Source organism: Etheostoma spectabile, chromosome 22 (assembly GCF_008692095.1).
Source record: "Etheostoma spectabile isolate EspeVRDwgs_2016 chromosome 22, UIUC_Espe_1.0, whole genome shotgun sequence".
Lineage (NCBI taxonomy): Eukaryota > Metazoa > Chordata > Actinopteri > Perciformes > Percidae > Etheostoma > Etheostoma spectabile.
In genome coordinates, this window is record NC_045754.1 from 17,148,127 (window position 1) to 17,171,840 (window position 23,714).

Here is a 23,714-nt window from a genome sequence, read left to right on the forward strand (position 1 = left end):
ATCTATATCTATCACGTTTCATGTGTTTCATTGGTTTATGACTTCATTTCTTTGTGGTAATTGCACTAAATATAGGATTTACATAAACAGGCTATACATCACAGAGCAAAACAAGAGTTTTTCATTGGGGAGTGTAAATATGCATATTGGAAGAGCACAAAGGCATATTGTTCTATGTGTGCGCGACACTTCTATTTGGCCTTTACCAAAGTCTTTCATTATCTTTCAATCTCTGTTAGCAGTCACTCTGGCTGGCAATAGGTGCTAGTTATTGATAATGTGCATAGAAGAACAGAGAAATTGAAATTTTCATTAGAGAGATGAACTGGAGGACAGCCAGACTACTTAGGTAAATCACAGATATGACTCAAAAAGGCGATCTATGAAGCTACCGCCATTATGCAAATTTGTGTTTGAAAAAAGGCTTTCATAACCTCAGAGCTATTTGTGGAGAAATTGTTCAAACTCTTTGTTAACGATTTAGAGGGATTTACCATGTGAATTTCACAGTCAATTTATGGCGCTGTTGAGAAGTCACACGGCTGCTCTGCGTTTAATAACTTTCTCCGTCTGACTGTTTCACTTCGAGTAAGAGTGTGAACACCTCATGCAATATATTTCACATGAGCAGGAAGGAATCCCAGTGAGCTTTTCGGATGGCGGCCTAGTGGGCCAGTGGTGCTCCTATGCAAACACACTTACTCACATTTTCATGCGTCCAAGCGCCGATACCCACAGAATTCTATAAAGGCGATCCTTGTGTGGAATACATAACATGATTTAATGCACCATGCATTTTTTTTGCCCCACAACCTGAGAAATACAAGTAAAGCAATTTAGATTGGAGTGAAATATTCAAGGCCTGTAATGAGAATGATTTGGGGTTAAAAAAGCTGCTTGGTGGGCTGTCCCCTTAATAGAAAGAGCCCCGGAGCCATATGATTCCCATAAACTCTGTAGAGCAGACTTGATACCCATAGGTCAGTGATTGCTAATAAGAAGTCAGTGAGACATGGGCTCCGGTTATTTTGCTTTAGATCAGCTCCTCCAAAACCCGGTCCTCTAGGCCGCTGACCTTGGAGTATTTAGAAGGTATTGTCTTTTAAATTCCTGTTACTTTTGAGCTTGCAGACGTTCTCATTAGTTCCTTTTGAACACGGCAAACATATGGCAGTTGTATTTAAGAGATTGCCTGCCGTGACCTTTTGCGGCATGCTAATTAGGCCCCAGAGCAGCGCAGGCTGTGGAGAGGTGCACTGAGAAACCCAGCACTCTCTCTCCCACTTTCTGCCTCTGTACTCATGTCTCATCTTGGCTCTGCCTTATCTGGTAGCAGTGGCTGCCCCTGCCCTTCAACGGTGTGGGTTTCAAAATTAACATTTCGCTTCATGTGCTTCTAATAACCACTAACCTGAACCTGTACAACTCCCCCATTTCTTTCCCCACCACCCACCCCCTCGCCAACTCCCCACCCCTCTTTCTCTCATTCTCTCGCCGCTCGCACTTTCTACAGGAAATGAACGTGCCCAAAATTACTTTGACCCGTCGTCAGCAGAGCAGACAGACCCAAGGCATTGCGGGATGGCTGGGGTCGGCGCTGAAGATGAGCTAGAATTAAGTATGCCATTCTCTGTCATAATAGTTCTCCTTGGTTCATTAAAGTGAGGTGAGAGAGATCACTGGTAGCAGGCCGCCATTTGTGACGGCAAGACAGTCTATGTAAATACCCCAAGTGATGGCATCACAAGATTGGCTCCCCAACTTGCTGTCATTGACGAAGGTTGCGTATCATTGGTCAGTTTTCATTCCACCGAGGCTTTCTCTTTCCCCTGTCAAATGACACACGCAGAGCCACATCAATAGTTTGCAGCCCCCCTCTAAAGTAGGCCTATTAAAAGTGAGCTCTTGGGAGCCAAGTAATATGCATGTTATAATGAAACATGGCTATTAATGGAGAAGCCATTTCACCTGTATCTTTTGGATATCACTGCCGTGTAATATCAAAGGATTCGCCAAACCAAATCTCATCACATGATGACAGGCCAGCTAACAGGCATGTTAATGCTCCTATTTCATTACCCCTCTGCATACACTTGATTTTCACCCCTCTCCAGCCATGGCTGATATCTGTGGTTTGCATGTTAAGATGTGGTTTAGATTGACTTGTCTGATAAGTAGAAAGTAATTTTGACACACACAGATGCATGTAATTTTCCAGCACGTTTGAGGGTGTACTCATTTTATAATTGTTTTCACTTGTAGCAATATTGAATGCTGATGAGAACCAGCTGTATCAAAGAATGGCTGCCTTGCTGAATGAGGATGAAACTTTCATGAATATACCTGGTACGTATCTCCATATTACTGTAGTCCTGTATCTTGGTAATTAGGAAGCTGCCGATTGGTTGACCCTCATGCAAATAGCAAAGATTAAAAAAAATAAAAGCCTTAATTTAGACCAACTAATATAACTTTACGTTGTGTTCCTTTACTTTAGCACAATCACTTCACTTTTACATAACATTACTTTAATTTAGAATAATTTAATTTCAAATTTTGGGACATGTGACATTAAGTAATCCCTCGTAATCACTATTTATATGACAAGTCTGGATTTAGAAAAAAGAATACCCTTCTTACAGATCAAATCCCATAACTGCTGGTTAATGGTGTTAATGTATTAATTATGTGTCTTTTGTTTTCATGATGATATATTGATAAAAACAACGTGTTTTAACTTAATGCAACCAAAGTTACAATTTAAAACGGTGACCACAGCCACCAACAGTGGTGCCACTGAGTACTACAGTGAAGGTAGAGTATCTTTAAGAAAAGAAAGAAGAAAGTGAAATCATGAACAACCCAGACAGAAAACAAGACGCTACATTGTCCACTAACATTGAAAGCAGCGCTTACATAGAACAAAGAATAAGACTAGGAATGGACCTTCACTTTCCAAGCACAGCCATTGTCTCACAGTAGGCATGCCTTTTCTCATTACCTCAGTTTTATTTAAATATGTAGCCAACCAGGCAACATTGAGGTGGTTTAAGCTTAGTATTGTTCTGGGTGAAGACAGTCGCACCAGATCCTGTTGACATGACGCACATCTTCCTTGTAATTCCAGCGCACAAGTGATGGGTTTAGGCCCGCTTCAACACGGTAGAATTTAGCCGGCTTGTGTTATTTGCCATTGTCTTGGATTTAGCTGTACCACTGAGATTAGCAGCCCCATCCATTGTCTTGGAATGTTCATGAAATCCCACCAAAAAAGTAAAGAGGATCTTGGATTAACAGTTCCTCCATGCAATAGGCTGAGAGACTGGGAAGGAAAGAAGAGAGCGAGAGAGGAAGAGAGAGAGCTCTTACTTCTGTACTGTTGGAGTCCAACTGTGGTGACTGCCAGTAAGCACTTCACCAAGCTACAATAGACTTGAAGACAATCACCTTATGCTGTTGTATAGATGCCTCCCACCGATGTAGGCCGCATGTCTTCTTTGCAGCTGCAGAACCAGGCTCAGTGTATGTCAGTACTGATCCTGACATTTTGTGACTGCTTTTCAGGCTTTTTGTCTTAGCTTTCACAGCCTGCCACAAAGCACCATGCCCATTTCACAAGAAAGAGCGTGAATACGACAAAGTATTAATGAAATGGACAGTGGCCAGTGCTATAGACATTTTCCTAGAAATAAAGAGATTCCTGGGGAAATCCCTTCTGTCTGTCTAAGATCTTCACTTCTTTCTTTTTATCTCGATAAATTCTATTGCTTTGGCATTGAGATGAAAGAACACAGACTTGGTATTCTATTCATTCTAGTTCTCTGTAAGGCGTTAGGCATTGATATCAGCTTCTATGTGAAAAGCATTAGGTGGTGATAACAGCTTTGGCTGTAGCACGCATAGTGTGGACTGCACACGTTGAATACACAGATGCACAAAAAAAATACCTCTTTGCTTTCTACCAACGAGGCGGTGTTGGCAGGTTAGCTACTGTAGATGATGTTTTCAGTAATTAATTCTAGCTTACTAACTAAAAACTAGTTCACATATGGTGTAGAATAAAACTTAGTGTCAATGTTAGGCTTGTTATTCACACTTTGTTTAGGGTAAAGCTGCTGCCACTCATTTACAGTAATATGCAAAAATATACTACAACCTTCCTTGATTCCTTACATAGAAACACATTAGATATATCTTCTCAGTTCTAAAGCATCAGTTCAACCTTATGTACCCTGTTCTACATCTGCTCCTAAGTTTAAAAAAAAACAAAAAAACAACAACTCCTGTTTATTCAATTATAAAATTCCACCCATGCTTTTCCCCATGGTTTTGGATCAATGTTAAGAGATCTTTTCAACTGAAGACCACAGATTTTGCTAGAATAAACAACAGATTTTGCTAGAGTAAACAACTGCGAGCATATTAGCTAAAAAGCAAAGCAACTAATGTGGTCATTTTAAAGGCCCATGTAGAATTACAGTCCTGTCTCAGTGTGTATGTCATGATCAGAATCTGAGGAGTAAACAAATATATATATTTGATGGTATATATGAATAAGATACTTTGGTTTTGTGAATGTTTGCAGTGCATTTGTGTGTTATTGTTTTAGAGTACATCATTGTCCACCTGCATAAATGTCCGGTATATACATACTCTAGTCTGTTTCTGAATGTGGTTAGTATGCACATCCATCAGTTTGTGTATGCATGTTTTTGTCTGTGTGTGTGTGCTTGTGTGTGTGCGCGCGTGCCCACTGATGCGTATCTCTCCAGGTACGCTGCTAGCCTCCAGGGATGAGGAGGTGTTGGAGGTGAAGGCGGGTGATCCGGTGCTTCAGCGGCGACTGCTTCTCCACGGTGGTGGTGATGCCTCGGGCTCCGGGCCCTCCCTGGCCCATACCATTGCCAAAACCCAGGCTGTGGCTAGTGCTGGGCTGGGAGCAGAGGCTGGACTTGAAGCTGGGAGGATGGTAATGGGCAGAGAGACCACTGTAAAAAGTAATGCTATGCTTTTATTTATTTAGTTTATTTATTTATTTCATTAGGTCAATGCACATTAATCAACATTTCTGTAAATGCGCTAGTGTTAGCCAATGGGCTATTTTTCAATTGTAGTCCAATCTAGCATGGATGTCTTTATGTTTTGTATTTCATTTCTAATTCTGTGAGGCATCATATTAGTATATTATTATTATTATTATTATTATTATTATTATTATTACAATATTGAGTATTAATGGTAGATATAAAATGTACTTTTTTTTAGCACATGTGCTGTATAAAGTCAATCATTAAAGCTGGCTAGGAATCATTCCAGGAAGTTATACATTATACATTTTTGTCCCATAGCCTTTATTGGTGGAGTGACATGATAGGACGCATGACATAATATTCAAAGCATTGTGCATAATGCCGTAGTGACACATGGCATAATATTCAAAGAATTATGTATAATGCCGCAGTGACATTTTATTTTGGATGACTATCAATGTTTGTGATGTCACTGTATTACTTCTTGCAGTGAGGAGAGCTGAGGAGGTGATCCCCCACTACGCCCAGCAGCTGAGGGAGCGTGTGCGGCCTGACATGATCACGCTTGGCAGCCTTTCACTGCAGCAGGTCAGGGCTACAAAGAGGAATATCTGTGTCATCAGCCCATATTCACCAGCACATCAGCCATGTCCATTATGCTGTGTATCAGTGGCTTTAGCTAATGGACATAGAGTGTGTGCATGTGAGCGTGTACATTTGTCCAAGTGTCTGTGTGTGTTTGTGTGTGTTACATACTCGGCTTACTAATTTTCTTTCTCTTTCCATCCATATTTGCTTCACTTTTATGTCCCCAACCTTTTTTTCCCCCACTGCTACCTTTTTAAAAGTTCTGCATGTTTTATTGTCAGTGCAGATGGTCTGAATCTCAGCTGAATGCACTCATGTGAAATTGCTTTTTGTAGAACATGTATTCAAGGTTAGATAACTCATTCATCCTCAGCAAAGAGTGAGTGCATGTATTCCAACTGTATAATCTATGCCACATGTGATATCCTCACACAATTAACTTATTTGTGGAGACAAATTGTGTTTTTGTCTTTGAACTTTGTTGTGCATTATTATGCATATTTGTTTCTGACAGAAGCCAAATTTCTTTGGTTCTGTACCCTGTTACGGTCTTTTCAGGAAAAAATAGAGCGTGACTTCTTTTTATTTTCCAACTGGGGAGTAGAGATATTGTGAACCAGCATTAAGATCTGAAGCTCCTTTCAAAGCGTTTGTATTCCATCAGACAGAAAAGAAATGGTACAGATATAAGAACATGGGGTTTCCATTGTGTTGGCAAATCTAGATTGCAAATAAATCCAAACATTAACGCATATGTAAAAACTTCTAATGTATTTTTAGTTATAATCTCACTTGAAAAGAGAGTAGGAGCATCACATATGAATAGAAAGTAAACGTAATTGGGGGAAAAAAATGGTTAAACAATGTCTCTCCATCACTTGGAAACCACAGCAACAGTTGACTCATCCTCTCTTACTGGATAATCAGTGGCATCTTCTGTGTACTGTATCAGTATTGGGATCAGTGTTATCTTATTCTGCCATAATATGTATGTGCTTCCCTACTGTTTCCACACCCACCTTCCATTGAAAGCACATTATCCTCCAGAGATTTCACATCTATTTTAAAAATAATAGTCTTTTTCTTCTTTCTCTATTCTGCCGTACAAAGCTTCTACAGGGCGAGACGCTGTCACTTAGCAGTGTCAATGCGTTTGAATGGGGAGTGTGAATGTGCTGACTGAATGTAAAACCGGCAGAAATACTCATCAAACGCTACATGTCTTTAGGGCCTGGCTCAGTATCGATTGCCTGCAGATTGCATTACAGTTGCTCCCTGTGCTTAATTCTGCCATTATGGTGCACTGCACTGTTTCATGAAGCTGCATCCAAAGAAACCGTGCATGTGTGTTTACACGTATTTTCAGAAAGCAGCTCAGAAGAGAAAACGGAAGAAGAGTGAGTGGGCAAAGACAAAGGAGAGACTGATGGCCTCCTTCGCTGGGAATCTTCAGGTAAAGGCCCATGTACTGCTGTATGAAGTATGTGTTGCTTTTGTAGATTTTGAAGGTATAACATCCCACATGGGCATCAACACGGGTACTGTATGCTGTTCATGGATCATTTCACAAGCTCGACATATTCCTCCAATCGTACTCTTTCTTATTGCATTTGTCCATAACACAAGCCTGCTAAATTCCATTGCTTAAGCGTTCATCTTTAAAAAGAAATATTTCATTACAGTCAGTCACAGACATTAATAATATGTTACATCATAATTTAGAGTGATGTGGTTTAAATGAAACTGCCAATTAGCTGATAATGGTAATTAACACATTAACAGTGTTTGTTAACATATCCACTTTAATATTTCAAAAGGAGCCTCATTCACAAAGCAACTGTGACGAGGCAATGAGAGAAGCACCACAGCCCAGGCTGAACACACTCCTTCAGTAGTAAGTCCAACCCATTTCATATTTCTCCCCATATGTACAATTGATGTCACACGACTGTAATCAGTAATTGTGTGAAAGACAGTCATATTCCCACTGACATTCAAAACGGCATGCAATTCATATGTCCTCTGCATGGCTTCTCCTGTCGACGGACATTGCATTGTGGGTAGTATGGCTCGAGGGCACAGAAATCTGTCCATGTCATTGGGTTCGGAGGCGCATCAATTCTGGGTCCATCCGCTTTAGTCCGAGATCACACATCAAATATGGTAGCGAGAGCCCCGCGGGCAATCAGCTTAGCATGTTTAAGTTTTGAGTAATTACGGTCTACCATGCTGGCTGACATGATAAAATCAAGAAACCGCTGTACACATCAGTATCTTCTCTTGTGTTCGGTTGTTTTATGGGTGGGTGGTAGTCGGACACCAGCCCTGTCAGATGAATGTTGCTCGGAGTTTAGCAAAGATGACCTCCTCTCGACAGCCTTGAACCCTGCAAATTCCTTCTGATATCAATGGTGGGTGGCTATTAGACATGGGAGACTTTCTATGCATCACCTAGGGCTACATCTGCCTGAAATTTAATGAGAAATGATTTCACTTTTTCTCTCTTTACGCCTGTAAAAGAAAAAAATAAAGAGGAGAGACGCGGAGCTGACTTGTGGTTTTTGCAACAAATGTGTAATTCATTTGTTTCCACTGTTTCTGATTTAATGGAGGTCGAGTAATTGCATTAGGAAGCACATTGTGCCTTGTTGTGAACTGATGAAAGCACATGTAATGCTGTTGATAGGCAAACAGTGAGGAGGGAGAGAGGGAGAGAAGAGAAAGAAGGACCCAGTGGTTGCCTTTGATGCAGAGCATTTATTTGCTGAATTTTCCTTCCTTTTACAAGCATCTTATCCCCAGTCACAGGCAGGCCAGGGCCCCTGTGATATTGCTTTATTTTGAGGAATTAAGAGAGGTGGCGAGGAGACAGAGCGAAGCAACCGCTTATTACATTACCACTGATAAGATTGAAAGGCAGAGAGAGAGAGAGAGAGACCCAGTGGAAAGTGTTGTCTTGTGGTGTTATTAGATTGAGCTGCTGTTGGCTGCAGAGTAGAACGACAGAGTCCAAAATGCAGGTGGCTGTTAACAGGGTTAGCTTCTTGTACTTGTGTGTGTGGTGTGTGTGTGTGTTGGTGTGTGTGTGTGTGGGTGTGTGTGTGTGTGTGTGTGTGTGGTGTGTGTGTGTGTGGTGTGTGTGTGTGTGTGTGTGTGTGTGTGTGTGTGTGTGTGTGTGTGTGTGTGTGTGTGTGTGTGTGTGTGTGTGTGTGTGTGTGTGTGTGTGGTGGTTGTGTGTGGTGTGTGTGTGTGTGTGTGGTGGTGTGTGTGTGTGTGTGTGTGGTGTGTGTGTGTGTGTGTGTGTGTGTGTGTTGTGTGTGTGTGTGTGTGTGTGTGTGGTGTGGTGTGGTGTGTGTTTGTGTGTGTGTGTGGTGTGTGTGTGTGTGTTTGTGTGGTGTGTGTGTGTGTGGGTGTGTGTGTGTGGTGTGTGTGTGTGTGTGTGGTGGTGGTGTGTGGTTGTGCGTTGCGTGCGTGCGTGGTGCGTTGCGTGAGTGCGTGGTGCGTGCGTGAGTGCGTGCGTGCAGTAGCAGAACCACCGAAAGCCCGTCGCTAAGAGAGCTTGGGGAAGGCAAAGAGGAAGCAATGGCCAAATACGGCCAAATGACAGAGCTCCCAGAATCCTCCTCTTCAACATCATGGCCCCCCTTGCAGGTAAGATATGTTAGCCACTCTTACTGTGAACTGAGTAAACACACATTTGTTGGAAAAAGAAAGCACACAAACAGGAAGTGACACACCCCTTAATCTCTGAAAAGGCGTTTTTCACAGTAGGAGATATTGATTGAAAAGTGTTGACAAAGGGTTGTTTTTTTCAAAAACAGTCCAATGATGTAATTATGTGAAATCCAGTGATGAATGGGACCTGATAGAGAGATGGGAAATTATCTTAGGTATTTATTATTTTTTCAAATTCTTTCCCTCCTTTTATATGGTTACTGTGTGTACACATGCCCACACAAAGGCAAACTCACATGCAGGCACCATACGACGCTACACAAAAGGCGTCCCTATACGGTATGCTAACTATTCAGACACATTATTTTTACACAGTATATAAAGATTTTTGTGTGGATGGTGTCTGTGGTTTTAGGAATCTAAGTAGGAGGGAAAAGGAGTCTTTGGAGATGAAAAAGGGGAACAGAGGGAGAGGGAAGAACAGAGAACCAAGTGGGAAAGAGAGAAGGAAGCTGCAGCTTTAGCAGTAGCATCACCAGCTGTGGGAGGAGTGTGCTGTTGTGTTGCATCTGGGGATGAGGCTGCCATGCCACCGTGCTGGCTTAAAGATGTAATGAATCTTCAGTCGGGGGCTTTCCTTCCAGGGTGACAACTGGCTTTGAGGAAGGTTGTAAATGCAGGGGAGATTGTGGTATAATTCCTCAGACTGGCGTTTGTGCCCCCCAGTCACCATTCGATTATCTCCCAAATTGCTGTGTTTCACTGAGATAAAGATTTTTTATGGCTTGCTGACTTGAAACAACCGGCACAGGCAGAATAGGGGGCAAAAAAGGGAGAGGGAAAGAGAGAAAGAGAGAGAGAGAGAGAGAGAAAGCAATGGCCAAACCTGCCACGCATAGTAATTTCCTTTGGTAAATGACAAAATCTTTGTTTATATGACATTTTCCTAAAATTACTGCAGCGAGATGAATCTGAAATATAAAATGTCACATTTGGCATGCAAAACTATGAAAATATATTTCTGTGCAAAATTCATGGAGGCATTTAATTTAGAACGTGTTTAATAACTAAGGCAGCCTGCATCCGTAATCCTGCCCGGAGGTCCCAAAAAGATTGTCATATTTATTCTCTCCTTTCTTCACCCCCCTCCTTCATTCCGAAGCCAAAAAATTTTAAGGGTAAATGTTCATTGTTAATTAAGATTTACTAATTAAAATGAAAATAATTAACGAGAAAGCTTAATCTCTGAATATTAGCCCATACTTAGAAAGAAAGGAAGTTTTTGTATGTGGCATTTCCTGTCTCTATTAAGAGTGCATTTTGTGTGATCAGTCAATGTGTGGAAAGCCCTGAAAAGATATTTCAGCGAAAGGACAGCCGCTTGCCAGCAAAACCACGGAGGATCCCTTGCTAGAGCCTTTGATCTCATCTGTAGGAGTGCTGTAATGTTATGGCACTTTAGGCACAACTCAGGCTTGGGGCAAACAAACCACCTCTGATATGGAAAATTGGCTCACTTCACCTTTGCTGTCTTGACTGTCTCTTACGACGCCTGTGCAAGCATGTGGGCCAGATAATAACAATACCTCTTAAACACATACATAGTGCAAATTGGACACTGGTGTGATGTTTATTTTTTTTTTTTTTTTTCTTTGCTTCTTTTTTTCTCCTTTCTCATCCTCCTCCTCTTTCTTTCCACTCATGCATGCATACATCTCTTTCCAGTGTGGGGGTTTTGGAGGCCTCCATCAACTCCTCCCAAATGTGAGATGTGTGGGCTAAACGCTTTGCCACCAAATACTAATTTCACTTTCTGCTAAAATGTTTTTGTTGTTTAGGTATGCAAAGATGCTACAGTGGGGAGATTTTGGGGCATTACCGCAGGGCTCAGCACAACCTTACCTCCACACAGAATGGCAGAGCAATGGGCACTGCCTGTGTGGTGGTGTGTGTGGTGTGGTGTGTGGGTGTGTGTGTGTGTGTGTGTGGTGTGTGTGTGTGTGTGTGTGTGTGTGTGTGTGTGTGTGTGTGTGTGTGTGTGTGTGTGTGTGTGTGTGTGTGTGTGTGTGTGTGTGTGTGTGTGTGTGTGTGTGTGTGTGTGTGTGTGTGTGTTGTGTGTGTGTGTGTGTGTGTGTGTGTGTGTGTGTGTGTGTGTGTGTGTGTGAAAAGGAGAGGGATAGTCTTAGATTGTTTGGGAAAAACACTGCACACTGTATACTGTAAAACCAACAGTAGATACAGTGAATAAATATGTGTGAGCATATGTAGCCCCTAAGTGCTGCTATGTCATCGATTGGAATTGAGGGATTTAATTGCCAGACACTCAAAATTTGCCCTAGGGAGTTGGTCAACACAGTGTAAATTCAAGTGCATGAAATAAATGGGCATTAAAAGATGCAACTAAGATAATCAGATAAAAATGAATGCCTGCACTTAAGAAAGGAAGAGATAGGATAGGATAGGATGGGATATGATTGGGCATTTTTGAACAGGATGGGAAAGGCTAGGCAAGGGTAGGGTAGGATGGGTTCGGGAGGAATAGAATAGTGTGGGATTGGATGGGAAAGGATAAGAGAATGGAAGGATAGGGTGGAATAGAATGTGATGGGGGGCATATATTGTGGGATAGGAATGGATAGGATGAAAGAACAGAATAGATTGGGATAGGGTAGGATAAAATGGGATAGGGTTGGATGGGGTGGGAAGAGGATAGGGTGGGACAGGTTAGGACTGGATTGGATCAGATTAGATAGTACAGGATAAACTAGGATATATTGGGATTGGAAAAGAAAGGACAGGATGCAAAATAATCAGTTAGAATAGAAATCGGCTGGTTTGGTTTTTTAATTTTAATCTGTTTATTGATCCCCTATGGGGAAATTACAATTTACACTCTGTGTCCACACTTGGTTAGTTTACACACACAGTCCTGAACTACACACACACACACGCTCAGGATCTATACAGGCCCCAATGGAGAGATGTCAGAGTGAGTGGGCTGCCAGCGGAACCAGCACCCTGAGCGGGTGGGGGGTTACGGTGCCTTGCTCAGCAGCACCTGGCAGTGCCCAGGAGGTGAAGTGACATCTCTACAGCCACCAATCCACACTCCGTACTTTTGCTCCTTTCGGGGACTTGAACCAGTGACCCTCCGTTTCCCAACCCAACTCCCTACGGACCGAGCTACTGCCACCCAAAAATATTTGTTGTAAACAACCAACAACAACTTTGGTCTGATGATATCAGTAGAATTGAGGTAAAGTCATCAAAAGTAATCAAGATTAATGTCCATATATAAATTAACGGAAATTTGCGCAGTGATCTTTGAGATATCTTGGTCTGTGTAATGGGAGCATATGGATGGACAAAATGTCGAACCAGCCAACCATCGTTGCTAATTCCGTTTAAAATCATACACATTTGGTAATAAAGAACAAGTGGCTCTGTTTAAGCCAGATTGACTTTTCAGTTAGTGCTGTTCAACAGATGCCATAGGGGACAAAAGACTGAATATGTATTCATATTGTTCTCTGATTATGTTTCACAAAAAAACTAAACTGTCACACCAGCTTACCCTATTACTCATTTTAAGCCCTAAAAAGAGGCACATGTCACCAAAACAAACAAGCAAATGAACAACTAGTGGGCTGATGTAGCCTGAAGGTTAGTAGGATGAGCTCGCTACCGAAGGTTGGCGTTCTGAAGCCTTCATCTATATGGGCAGTGTGACCAGGGAAAATAAATAGCACTCTCAGCTTCGGTAACAAGGAATGCTGATGTGCCTTTGAGCAAGGCACTTAACCCCTAAGTGGTTGAATGGAGATCATCAGATGAGATCAGGCAGCTGCACTGGGCATGTCTTACATATCGTCGCTGTCTGGCAGAAACCTTGTATCTCTATATTTTGTCTTTTTTTCCCAAATGAATGCTATTGGTCACCTTTTCCGTCTGTCTGTGGGTTTTACACATATTTAACCCGGATGAAGCAACTTAGTCTGACTTTGTCTAAGGTGAATAGTACAATAAAAAATATCAAATTAGCTTCTTTTTTTATTTCCAGAAAAAAAAACAAATTTGGACATACAAGGTTTTTACCCGGCAGCGACAATATACTTTATATACTGTCTATATACTTGTTCAGCAGACATACCTGAAGCAAAAAAAAAAGATTTGTATCATCAAATACATATTTTTCTGTCATGATATTTCTCTTACTTCACTCCTATGCTAAATTGCATGCAACTTGTGTCTTGGTCAACACCTTACAAATATACAATATATTGGCAATTGCAAGTATTCTTCACCTACTGAAGGTCTATCCTCAAAAATTGAAATTTAAAATTGTTTTTTTTAGTGTCCTTCACCTACAAGGAGAAGGGATTTGAGCTTAGATCGGGCACAAAAAATCAAGCCCGACTAATACATGGGCTGGTATAACTGACGTTCTCAAATACAATTCTGAGTTGTTTGAAGTACAGACATCTGTTCAGAATTATCTTAATGAATAATACAACAAGGACAAAGCACGTAAACTGTTTGTTTATTCAGAATGGAATGGATCACAAATGGATCCGAATGCAGAAATGTAAAAAAAACCTTGACCCATGGCCTCAGCGGATTAGTGTAGGTAACAGATGAAGGCAGCAAAATAATCAAAGCCCTTGAACCATATAGGAGACTTTCTTGTCTCGATCACCTAATTAATACTGTCCTTCACAACGGTCTGCACGCTGATGCACGGGCCGACAACAGTGCTACCGATGGGGGAGAGACAATGCAGGCCTAGCACAGTTTACCTCACACTCACGTCAGTGCAGGACATAGGCCTACACCCAGAGATACAAGCAAAGCTGGAGAGGCATAGCTTTCTACCAACTGAATCATGCTATCAAAGTAATGATTTAAAAAACACAAATGCTTGATCAAGGGCCTGGCCCGAGGATAGCAGCGAAAAATATTGGCCCGGTCACGTTGGGTCAAGTTTGGGCTCAGGCTCGGGCAGAGAACAGCTAAGTATGAATAAGAAGGTGTAGTGACTGAGTAACTTTATTTACATAGCCTTGCAAAACAGTAGTTACAAAGTGGTTTACAGAGGATGTGGTGCAGGGAGTGATGTAGATTAGATAACATAACTGTTGACAGCATTTACTAGCCAGTACATTTTTAGTAGCCTCACAGTGTCAACAAGTTAGTTTGTTTTAAATGTGGGATGCATAATTACGTTTACAGGTGTTTGACACGGTAGACATGGTAAACATGGCTTGTTGTAAATTGCAACATCCAACTAATAGACATAATGGCATCAGCTTGACACAGCTTATGAGCAGTTGCACACTGGTTACATTTACTGGCAAACTAACACAGACTATAATCTATGGTCTTATTGTAATTATAAGGCTTTTCATTGCTATGCATCATTGTCAAGCTACTAATATTATCCTTTTTCTAGTCAAATGTGTTTTGGGCGTATCATGGAATAAACCAATCAGAGTGTCATCTCCCATTAAATATTGCAATTAAATCTTATGTTCTGTACTTTCTGTGTATTATAGGTAAACCAGAGCACAACTCCCCAGCCTGTGGAGGTGTGTGTGTGTTGCCTAAGAGCCACCAGAGACAAGCTACCAAGGGGCCTCTACATTGTCAGCGTGGCCCTTCACAGCCATCTAGGGGGTCCAGCTCTGGCCTTGCGCAATAAGACAGGGCAGCAACAATGGGCGGCGGCAACCGAGCCGATCGAGCACCGGGGACGCTTCTTTGACACTGACCTGCAAGTTAATCAGAGCCTGTTCATGGTGAGGAGATGTTGGACACATTTTGAGACTGTAACGAGTCAGAAATTCAGTCCACAACACATCAGAAATACTTAGCTATTTCATTAAATTTAGATGGATTGCTTGAAAAGTTAAAGTAACATGCTGACTTATTGGGACTTTAGCTTATTCACCGTATCCCCCAGAGTTAGATAGGTCCAGACATACCCTTCTCATCTCCTTGCGTGTCGCAATTCTATCTGGCGCACCCACCGCTAGCCTAGCTTAGCCCAGATGCTGGAGGTAACCGGCGCCAACTAGCCTACTGCTCAAATAACAAGATCACATGACATGCAGTCATCTTCCATATAAAAACTGGGAACTACGTATATGCTCAGAAGCATTGCAACTTCTTCTATTTGCCAGAGTGATTTGCTAGCAGCACACAAGAAGCCCCGTAGTGAGGAGCAGAGAGTAACAATGTGCTTTTTAAGTGTTGCAATAATCACTCCGCCCAAGAAGCAATGCTTTGGCTTCTGAGAATATAGTTCCCAGTTTGTATACATTTGGAAGGTGGCTGTTTCTCATGCGATCTTGTTATTAATACACGCTGTGACTATACAAATCACAAAATATAAACAGGAAAAACTTGGCATCCTTATGTCACTTATTGGAAGCAGTAGGCTAGTTGGCACTGGTTACCTCCAGGATCTGCGCTAAGCAAGGCTAGCAGTGGGTGATTTAGACAGATTTACAGCATGCATGGAGATGAGAAGGGTGTGTATGAACTTATCTAACTCTGGGGGATATGGTGAATAAGCAGTCTCAATAACTCTGCATGTTCCTATAAGATAAATGAATCATAAGTCATAACTTCAGTTTTTTCTTTTTTAAATGTTGGATTGTAGGAAACAATTATGGGATAATTCTTCAAAACCATACATTTAGTTTATGGACTGCACGTTTGGTTTGCAGTCCACATTGACATTCACAATTAAGGATGCAGAACGAAAAGGACAGTGGTGACTGTGGCTGTTGTGAAAAATACACAAAAGTCTGAATTTGCAGGAAACAAGTGACAAGTTGCTTTCCTCTATTGACACTAATGTGTTTTTATTCAACAAGGAAAGGACAGAATCAGGTTGGGATTTGTAAGGACTGTATTCATTTGGCGCTTGAGGAAGCTGCTTTAAATATTTCTTTTCTTTCCAGCAAAATATTTGAATGAACATGAAGCATCTCTTATCCGAAAGCGATTTTTGACATTGAGGGAGGCTGAATTAAAACACGCTCACTTCCAATGACATGGATGAAGCCTTTGATGTGAAATTCAATGGAGAATTTTTGTAAAACACAATCTTAAAAGCAACAAGTCCCCTCAGATAAAAGCAAACAATTAAACAAGCTGTGCTAATATGACAGAGCCAACCACACCATGCATGGATTTAGTTTTTGTGTTTGCCACAGTATTTCCAAATTCCTCTTTCTGTTTCCCTTGTTTTCATCAGTTGCAGTGACGATTGAAAGGGTTAGGAGAAGATATGTAGCTGTAAAAGGTGGCATATGGAAATATGCAACACACAGCCTCTAGGTTCATCTCCGGGATCTCCACATAAATAAAACAACAACTTTTCAGACATGTAAATCAAAGCCCAGATCAATTATTCATTTATATATGAAGTAATGTTTTATTGGAATGAAAATATACAAATGCAGTGAAAAATGTAGTTTCTTTTCTACATGTCTTTGAACATCTGTAACTTAGTTGAGCTGGAAACAAGAAAGAGTAGAAAAGTTAGGCAGAGTCAGCTGTAATTAGTTTTAAAAATCTCAAACTCCATTGTCCAATGTATGGTCAAAGACTGAACATGTTTTCACATTTGGTCCTAAATTAGATGAAATCTATGCACATTTCACAACCACTTCCCTAAATCTCTTGAAATGAGGGAAAACATCCTCAATAGAAGCTGTACTAATCTCAACAACCTACATACTCATTTTAGATGGTTGATATTTACCAGTGGATTAGAGATTAGAGATCTCTGTTTACGTTTATTCATTGATGATGTGTGCACTATCCAGATTCAGAAGGGAAACCTTAAAACAGAAACCACCAAATCCAGTGTCCCTCCTGATTCAATAGAGTTTTCTACAGGCCCATAAAGGGCTTCTTCAGTGTTCTGATAGCAACTCTAAAGGCCTTAGCTTGAGCATTTAGCACATGTGGACACTGCCAATGTGCTGGTGGGCGTACTCGCTGAGCTAGAGCATCCTGATAATATTGTCTCCAGTTCCCATCAAACATAAAGGACGGGATAAAAGCTGGCATGAACTGAATGCGGACCTGGGATCTGATTCAGAGGTAAAAAAAAAGAAGGTTTAAGCACAGCATGGTAAATGCCTCATGTCACTCTTCCATTCCCTCCTCTCCCTTCCCAAACCCTCAACTGTGCTTTATAGACAAACCTGTTGTTGTTGTTGTTGTTGTTGTTGTTGTTGTTGTTGTCCTCATTGATAGTCCCAGACAAATCTGATCAGCGTTTCCACCACTATCAGGATAGGCTAGGATGTTTTCTCTCTCTCTCCCTCCCTCTCTCTCCTCTTGCCCACACTGTGGCGTGCGATTTCAGGAGTGCTTACAGTGCCTTCTAAGAGGAAATGAGGAATTAGTGATGGTAAGAGGAAGCCAGGAGCTTATTTTCCTTTCCTCCCTCTCTCTCCTTCTTATTTTCATTTACTCTTTACTTTGTGCGTCTGGGTTTAGATTTAGACAGAAACAGTGCAGTTCAGTCAGAGATGTCTTGGAGATGAGGGCAAGTGGGAGCACATGAAGAGTCGGGCCCACAGTTGCTACACCGAATGGCAAGATGCATATAATTCCACATTTTAATATTAAAGGGGAACAAAGAAGTACTGAGGAACAAAAAAAGGATATCTATAGGAACCACTGGAGTCTCCAGCAAAAGGGACAAAATAATATTTTCACTATAGTGTTCACTATAATTCCATCCAACTAACCCCATGACAGAATGTGTGACTATTGTGGGCATTGGTTTCATATTTATTCTGCAATAAAAAAATTCAAAATGCAATGCAATAGTCCTGATCAGATGGGGGACCCCGGCAAAAAAAAAAAAGTATCAAATGTGGGTCCATGGTCTACTTTGTGTCAGTTTAGGGGTCTTTCACTAGAAAAAAAGGTGAGGGAGCCACTGGTTTAAGCAGCTCCTCCAGCAAACACAGAAGGTGAGAAAACCTGTAAAGCACATCATCCAGTCTCACACAGCTCACAGCAACGCTTCCCACATACACACGTATGCAAACAAGCACACGTGTCCACATGCAGCCACTTCATATGCGCTCGCACATGCACACAAATTACTATTTATGCAGGTCATATTTCTTACAGTAAATGAATAATATGAAATATCCTCAATATCCATAATCCGTGATATTATGCCATAAATCTGTGTCCTGAGTCAGATACTACTACCCATCATTTCACAGGTGCATACCAAAAGCAGATTATCAGGGTGGTGGTGGTGGTGGTGAGAGGGGGTACACACATGATTTATGTGTTAAAACAAGTCTTCTGCGTTTTCCATTACAACTAATAAAGGGATAAAATATTTCCACCTCGTGATGGATGAAGTGGCGCACGCCTCCCTGTCAGTTCATTTTTTAAGCAAATCCACCGTTCTCTGGGTAAATAAGAATGTTTGCCATCGACTGATAACCGCTGACACTTCTTGCTTCATGCAAGATACCCTTAATGTCATCGTTTGATTGATGGTGGTCTCACTGCACCGCAAATACAGTAACTGTCAGCTTGTAGAGTACAACGGCAAGCTCAACTTCTCCTCCACCCTGCATTTGATGCCGACAGTCTTTATCATTCCTGGTTTGGACGGGTAAGAATGGCAGTTAAGAAGCTTGAAAAAAAACAAAAAAAACACGGGAATAAGTTAATAGAGGATTCAAGTCTAGGATGTAGATTAAGTAGCTCCCTGAGGGCTCCTGTCCTGTTTGTTATCCTCTGGGTGTCTGTTTGTCTGTGTCTGCTTTCTCCTGTAGTACTGTACCTGCCGTGATGATGTGTCTGCCCTCTGCTTGTGTGCATACGTTAGTGTGTGTGCCTTCAGGCTTGTCTGTTCAACTGAGTAGAATTGTGAGTGACTTTTGTGGCTTTCTGTGAGTCTGCAGATCTTACCTGCAACCTGTGAGGTGGTCCCCTCCATGGTCCTGGTATTCCAACTGACCGCACTTCCGGGAGACAGCAGCCACGTCAGCTCTGTGCTGGCATGGGGGGCATTTCCTGTATGTGGGCCGAGCCTTAGTCTTGTCCAGGGCAGGTGCGTCAATGGCAGCTGTTGGACCTCAAGGAGTTTGTAATTTGAACGGTAGATTTAAGTGATTCAGGTCACTAAACTACTATGAGTCCCAGCAAAACATCGCATGAAGTTCTAATTACATTTTCAAACCTTAAGTTGCCCATCATACAGCTGGTTGTACAGTGACCATCACCGGTTATGTGTTATTTACCCAGGTTCAAAACCCCTCTGCTCAGGGGGGAGCCGAACACACAACTGGACCAGTTTAAAAAGATGGAAGCTGTCATCTCCTCTGATCTAGATCACTGGCTGTGCAACCTGTACTTTCAGGTGTGTGTTGGTGATAAGAAACATGTGCATGCAGGTTTCTTTGAAAGATTTGTATCTGTTGTTTCATATTATATTCATAATTGTGGGCAGCTATGAGTTATAAACGTCATAATTTTAACTCAGGTGGGGAGGCGCGGCAGGATGGTGGATCTTGGTAGATTTGGGTTGGATTTTTGGCTTGTCTATGATAAAAAGCTTTTCCAAAGAAATTGGAAATTGGCCCCAGAGAGCAAACAGGAACCACATCTTTACCCAGCAAATCAGGAATGCATTTAAGCCGATGCATTGATTAGATTAGTAAACATCTTAATTGAATTAAAAGCCAGAACAAAGCTCTCTGTCTCGGGTTTGTCTCTTTATTTGTCCCTTTCGACTGTGACATGTTGTTTGTATTACTGCATTATCATCACTGCTTTGATTTCCAACGGATGTAAAAAGCTGTGTTTTTGTACATCTTTGCAGACGTACAGCCCAATAGAATGTGCCATATTAATAATAGTCACACTCATGGTCTTAATTGAATTATTTAATGCCATTATGGCACACTATGACCAATACTAATAGTTCGCTATGTCTGCATGTTGATCACTAACACATGTATGGTAATTACACTCACATGCTGTTTTCCCAAAAACAATGGTGATGCAATGGAATGATATGAACATAACTGGCGGCATTAACATGAAGAGGCTATATTAATGTTCACTGAACCCACATGTAGACCTCAAACGTACAAACAGACCCATCTCTTGTTTGTGGTGTTTCAGGTGAAGAGGCTCCCTTCTGGAATATCTGGGGGACCAGAGCGCTGCATTACCCTATCAATACCCCCACCCAACCCCTTTGGCATGTCCCAACCTGAGGTCCATCATGACCAACCCCAAGGCCAACTGCCACTCCAGCCCCCATCCCAGGCCCAGCTCCGTCCTCATCCCATTCATCCCCAGTTACATCCCCAACAGCAGCCGCGTGCGGGCCCCCGCAGCAGAGCAGGAGAGCCTGCTGTGGTACATTCTCACCGGGGGTCTCCTCTCCACCTGTCAGCTGATTCTGCCTGCTCTTCCTCATCTCTGCCAGGTAGGGGTCCAATGTTAAAACCCCCGACTATGCCACAGTGGGGAGAAAATGTCACCCTAATGTCACAAGCACTGGGATAAAGAAGAATGGCAGGCCTCACTTAACTGCAGTTCTCCACTGAGGGGGATGTGCTTGAGGCTAGGGTTGGGTAGAGTCAATAAGCAAAAGTGAAAGTACATAAAAGATATTTACTCAGTTAGATTATATGCAAAAATCCAACAGTGTTTGAGCAGCAAGCACAACACTGTTAGATTTGGACATGCTCAGATGAAGTGTTGATGGTGTGATAATACAACCACCAATTTAAGTAAGTAAACAAACCCTCTTTGGGTTTATCTAAAGTAAAAGACTGCTTCATTTCATTTAGATTTTGATCTTTTATGGTTTTACTGAAAAGAAACAATGATTCATTAGGTGCCACACATAGTACTGCTTACCAAGCAGTTAAAAAAAGTTTTTGTTAGATGTTCAAACAGTAGGCTACATTTGAGAAATTTTAGCAGTTTTTGAGTCATTCACAAAGTGCTATTGCATCTATCTAGTGTCTAAGCTAAACTGAACAAAGTACTTTGACTTGGCAGACACAAATTGTTGTATTACTGTTATTGGGTTTAACACACAGCTGTTATTTGTTGAATGTGATAATGCAGTAAATTAAGCTATCTCTTATATTATCCACCGGGATCCTCTTGTTTCACATGTAATCTGATTACTGTCATTTTGTCACACAGACACACAGAACACGGAACAAAATGATTTTAGATAGCAGATGAACTATTGCAGCGACTGCTTTGCGGCTCTGGGGTTAGTTTTGCAGCACAGTAAGAAGGGTCTTTCTGTGTGGAGCTCGCATGTACCCCCCGCCTTTGTGCTCTTTTTGTCCGGGTGCTCTGGTTTCCTTCGGTTCATAGATATGCAGGTCGGGTAGATTTCAGACTAACATTCCCAGTGATGATTATGTGTACATGTTTTAGTTCTGTGATGGACTGGTGCCATGGACTGATGGGATACACTCCAATATACAGTAGAGAGGGAGAGGGAGAGAGAGAGGGAGAGAGAGAGAGAGAGATATTTACGTATGCACTGTTCGAATTCTGGTGGTCCGGTCAAGGTCATGCCACAATTGTAACCACATCAAGAGGTGGCTAATGACTTCTGTTAATAGTAATAAGAATCCACTTCCTCCTTTTCAAACACATACTATTCTTGTTTCCCACCTAAGTAATCCAACATCCTGGCCTTTGCCAGGAAACAAATCCAGGCTCATTTGGTATTGATCTACTACAAAGGCGACTGGCTAGCTCCTTTGTTATTAATACAATCCCTTTTTTTCCTTTTTTTTTGCACGCACAGCTCATCTTTATTTAACAGTCCTCAAAAGTTTCTGGGGTGCTCTGCTTTAAACATCACACAGGCTTTTTAATTACAAATGAGTTGTGACAGGTCTGCTGGGTAGCACCCTGGCCCATTTTAAACGTGATGCCGGCTGACAGCTTGGCAGTGTTCTCCCAGCACTGAAACATGTGGAAGAAATTGGTCTTTTACATTTCACAGCTTGTCGCTTCCTCCGCCGACTGACCTGTGACCCCCCACAGAGATCCTAACGCCCACAAGGGAAGTGTCCCCAACGAACTGACTGCCTTTCCAGAGAGAGAGAGAGAGAGAGAGAGAGAGAGAGAGAGACTCTCACTATAGGAGATTTATGTTCTGCCACACGGGGCAAAAAGGTACCAGGTCTCTTCAATACATACTCTGATTCACACACAGACAGGGACGTCAGCACACACACACATACATTCTCGCAGCCAGGTGAGGAGGTTGCTTGGGAAGTGAACCCGATCCGTAAGTGAAATAACGGATCAAAAGGTGTCCTGCACAGCACTTCATCCATGCCGTTCCCTAAGCCGACCTGACGTTTGCGTCGCATTTGCATACAGATCTGTTCACTTTGCATTACCTCTGGAGCGAATTATGGCATTCAGATGCAGAGATTACGTCAAGGTTGAAGGTAGTGATCGGACGGACAACTTTAAACTAGCCAAAAAATGGAAATCCAATTCAGCGAGGAGAAGAAGAACAAATTATCCCCTTCCTCAGTCCTCTGTCGTCTGGGGGTTTCAGACATTTCCTTCCCATTTCATGCCTCTCTGTTTCTGATGTGTGCTTGTGGAGATCGCTTTCTCTGCGCCTGTGACGCCAGGATTTTCCTCATTACCCATTTGTCTCAGTATCAGGACAAGTATATGGAGACCTCTTGTCATTGCGATAACGTACACACAGCAGAGCTTGACAGTGAGACTGGAAGTTTGTATTCCTGGGGCCTTAAATTAATTAATCCCTGTAGAAAAAGCACAGTGTGCAGTGAGGTGTCTATTACAGAACATAACCTGACATCCCAATCCAAGACAATAACGCTGACAAATTTTGATCGAAAAATCAGAAGCTTACTGTGCTGCTATAGTGTGTGCATTGATATTTTTGTGTTTCAGATTAACTTGCCATTGGATAATCATAATTCTGATTCACATCTCAGCTGACTCGTCCAAGCATAATGGAGTGTGTTTGGTGTTTTAACGCAGAGATTAGCTAGAGGCACACTGGGTTAAGTGACCTTTCACATTCACTGAATAATATATTACATTGGGTTAGTTTGATCCCAAATGACTAATTAGAATAGCCTTTTTGTATCACAATCGCCATTAGTGGATCACTGTGAGCATGACGATGATCTTGCCGTGTGTTGTGGCTTCATTTCTCTGCCTTTTTTGCAATATTTTTTTTAACGTCCATCCCCTTGAGCACCAATGGTGATTTCGAGGATTCCTCATCTAATGTCTTATTTGGAGCGCTGCCCTGCACTTTCAGGCTGTGCTCCCCTCCAGGCCGGTCCCGGTCATCAGACTTTCAAACCACAGTGTTACATCATACAG

The 23,714-nt window shown here is 41.9% G+C and overlaps 1 protein-coding gene across 1 annotated transcript in view; it reads left to right on the plus strand.

Annotated features, from left to right (window-relative positions):
* The window catches only part of ofcc1 (orofacial cleft 1 candidate 1), an 81,081-nt gene that overhangs the window by 1,887 nt on the left and 55,480 nt on the right, over nt 1–23,714 (plus strand). The window contains exons 2-12 of the mRNA XM_032504400.1: nt 1,514–1,618; nt 2,263–2,346; nt 4,773–4,997; nt 5,521–5,618; nt 6,985–7,071; nt 7,436–7,512; nt 9,143–9,269; nt 14,846–15,088; nt 19,250–19,398; nt 19,593–19,707; nt 20,475–20,784. Of these exons, the coding sequence (XP_032360291.1) occupies nt 1,514–1,618; nt 2,263–2,346; nt 4,773–4,997; nt 5,521–5,618; nt 6,985–7,071; nt 7,436–7,512; nt 9,143–9,269; nt 14,846–15,088; nt 19,250–19,398; nt 19,593–19,707; nt 20,475–20,784 (1,620 nt within the window). The remainder of the gene's footprint in view (nt 1–1,513; nt 1,619–2,262; nt 2,347–4,772; nt 4,998–5,520; nt 5,619–6,984; nt 7,072–7,435; nt 7,513–9,142; nt 9,270–14,845; nt 15,089–19,249; nt 19,399–19,592; nt 19,708–20,474; nt 20,785–23,714) is intronic.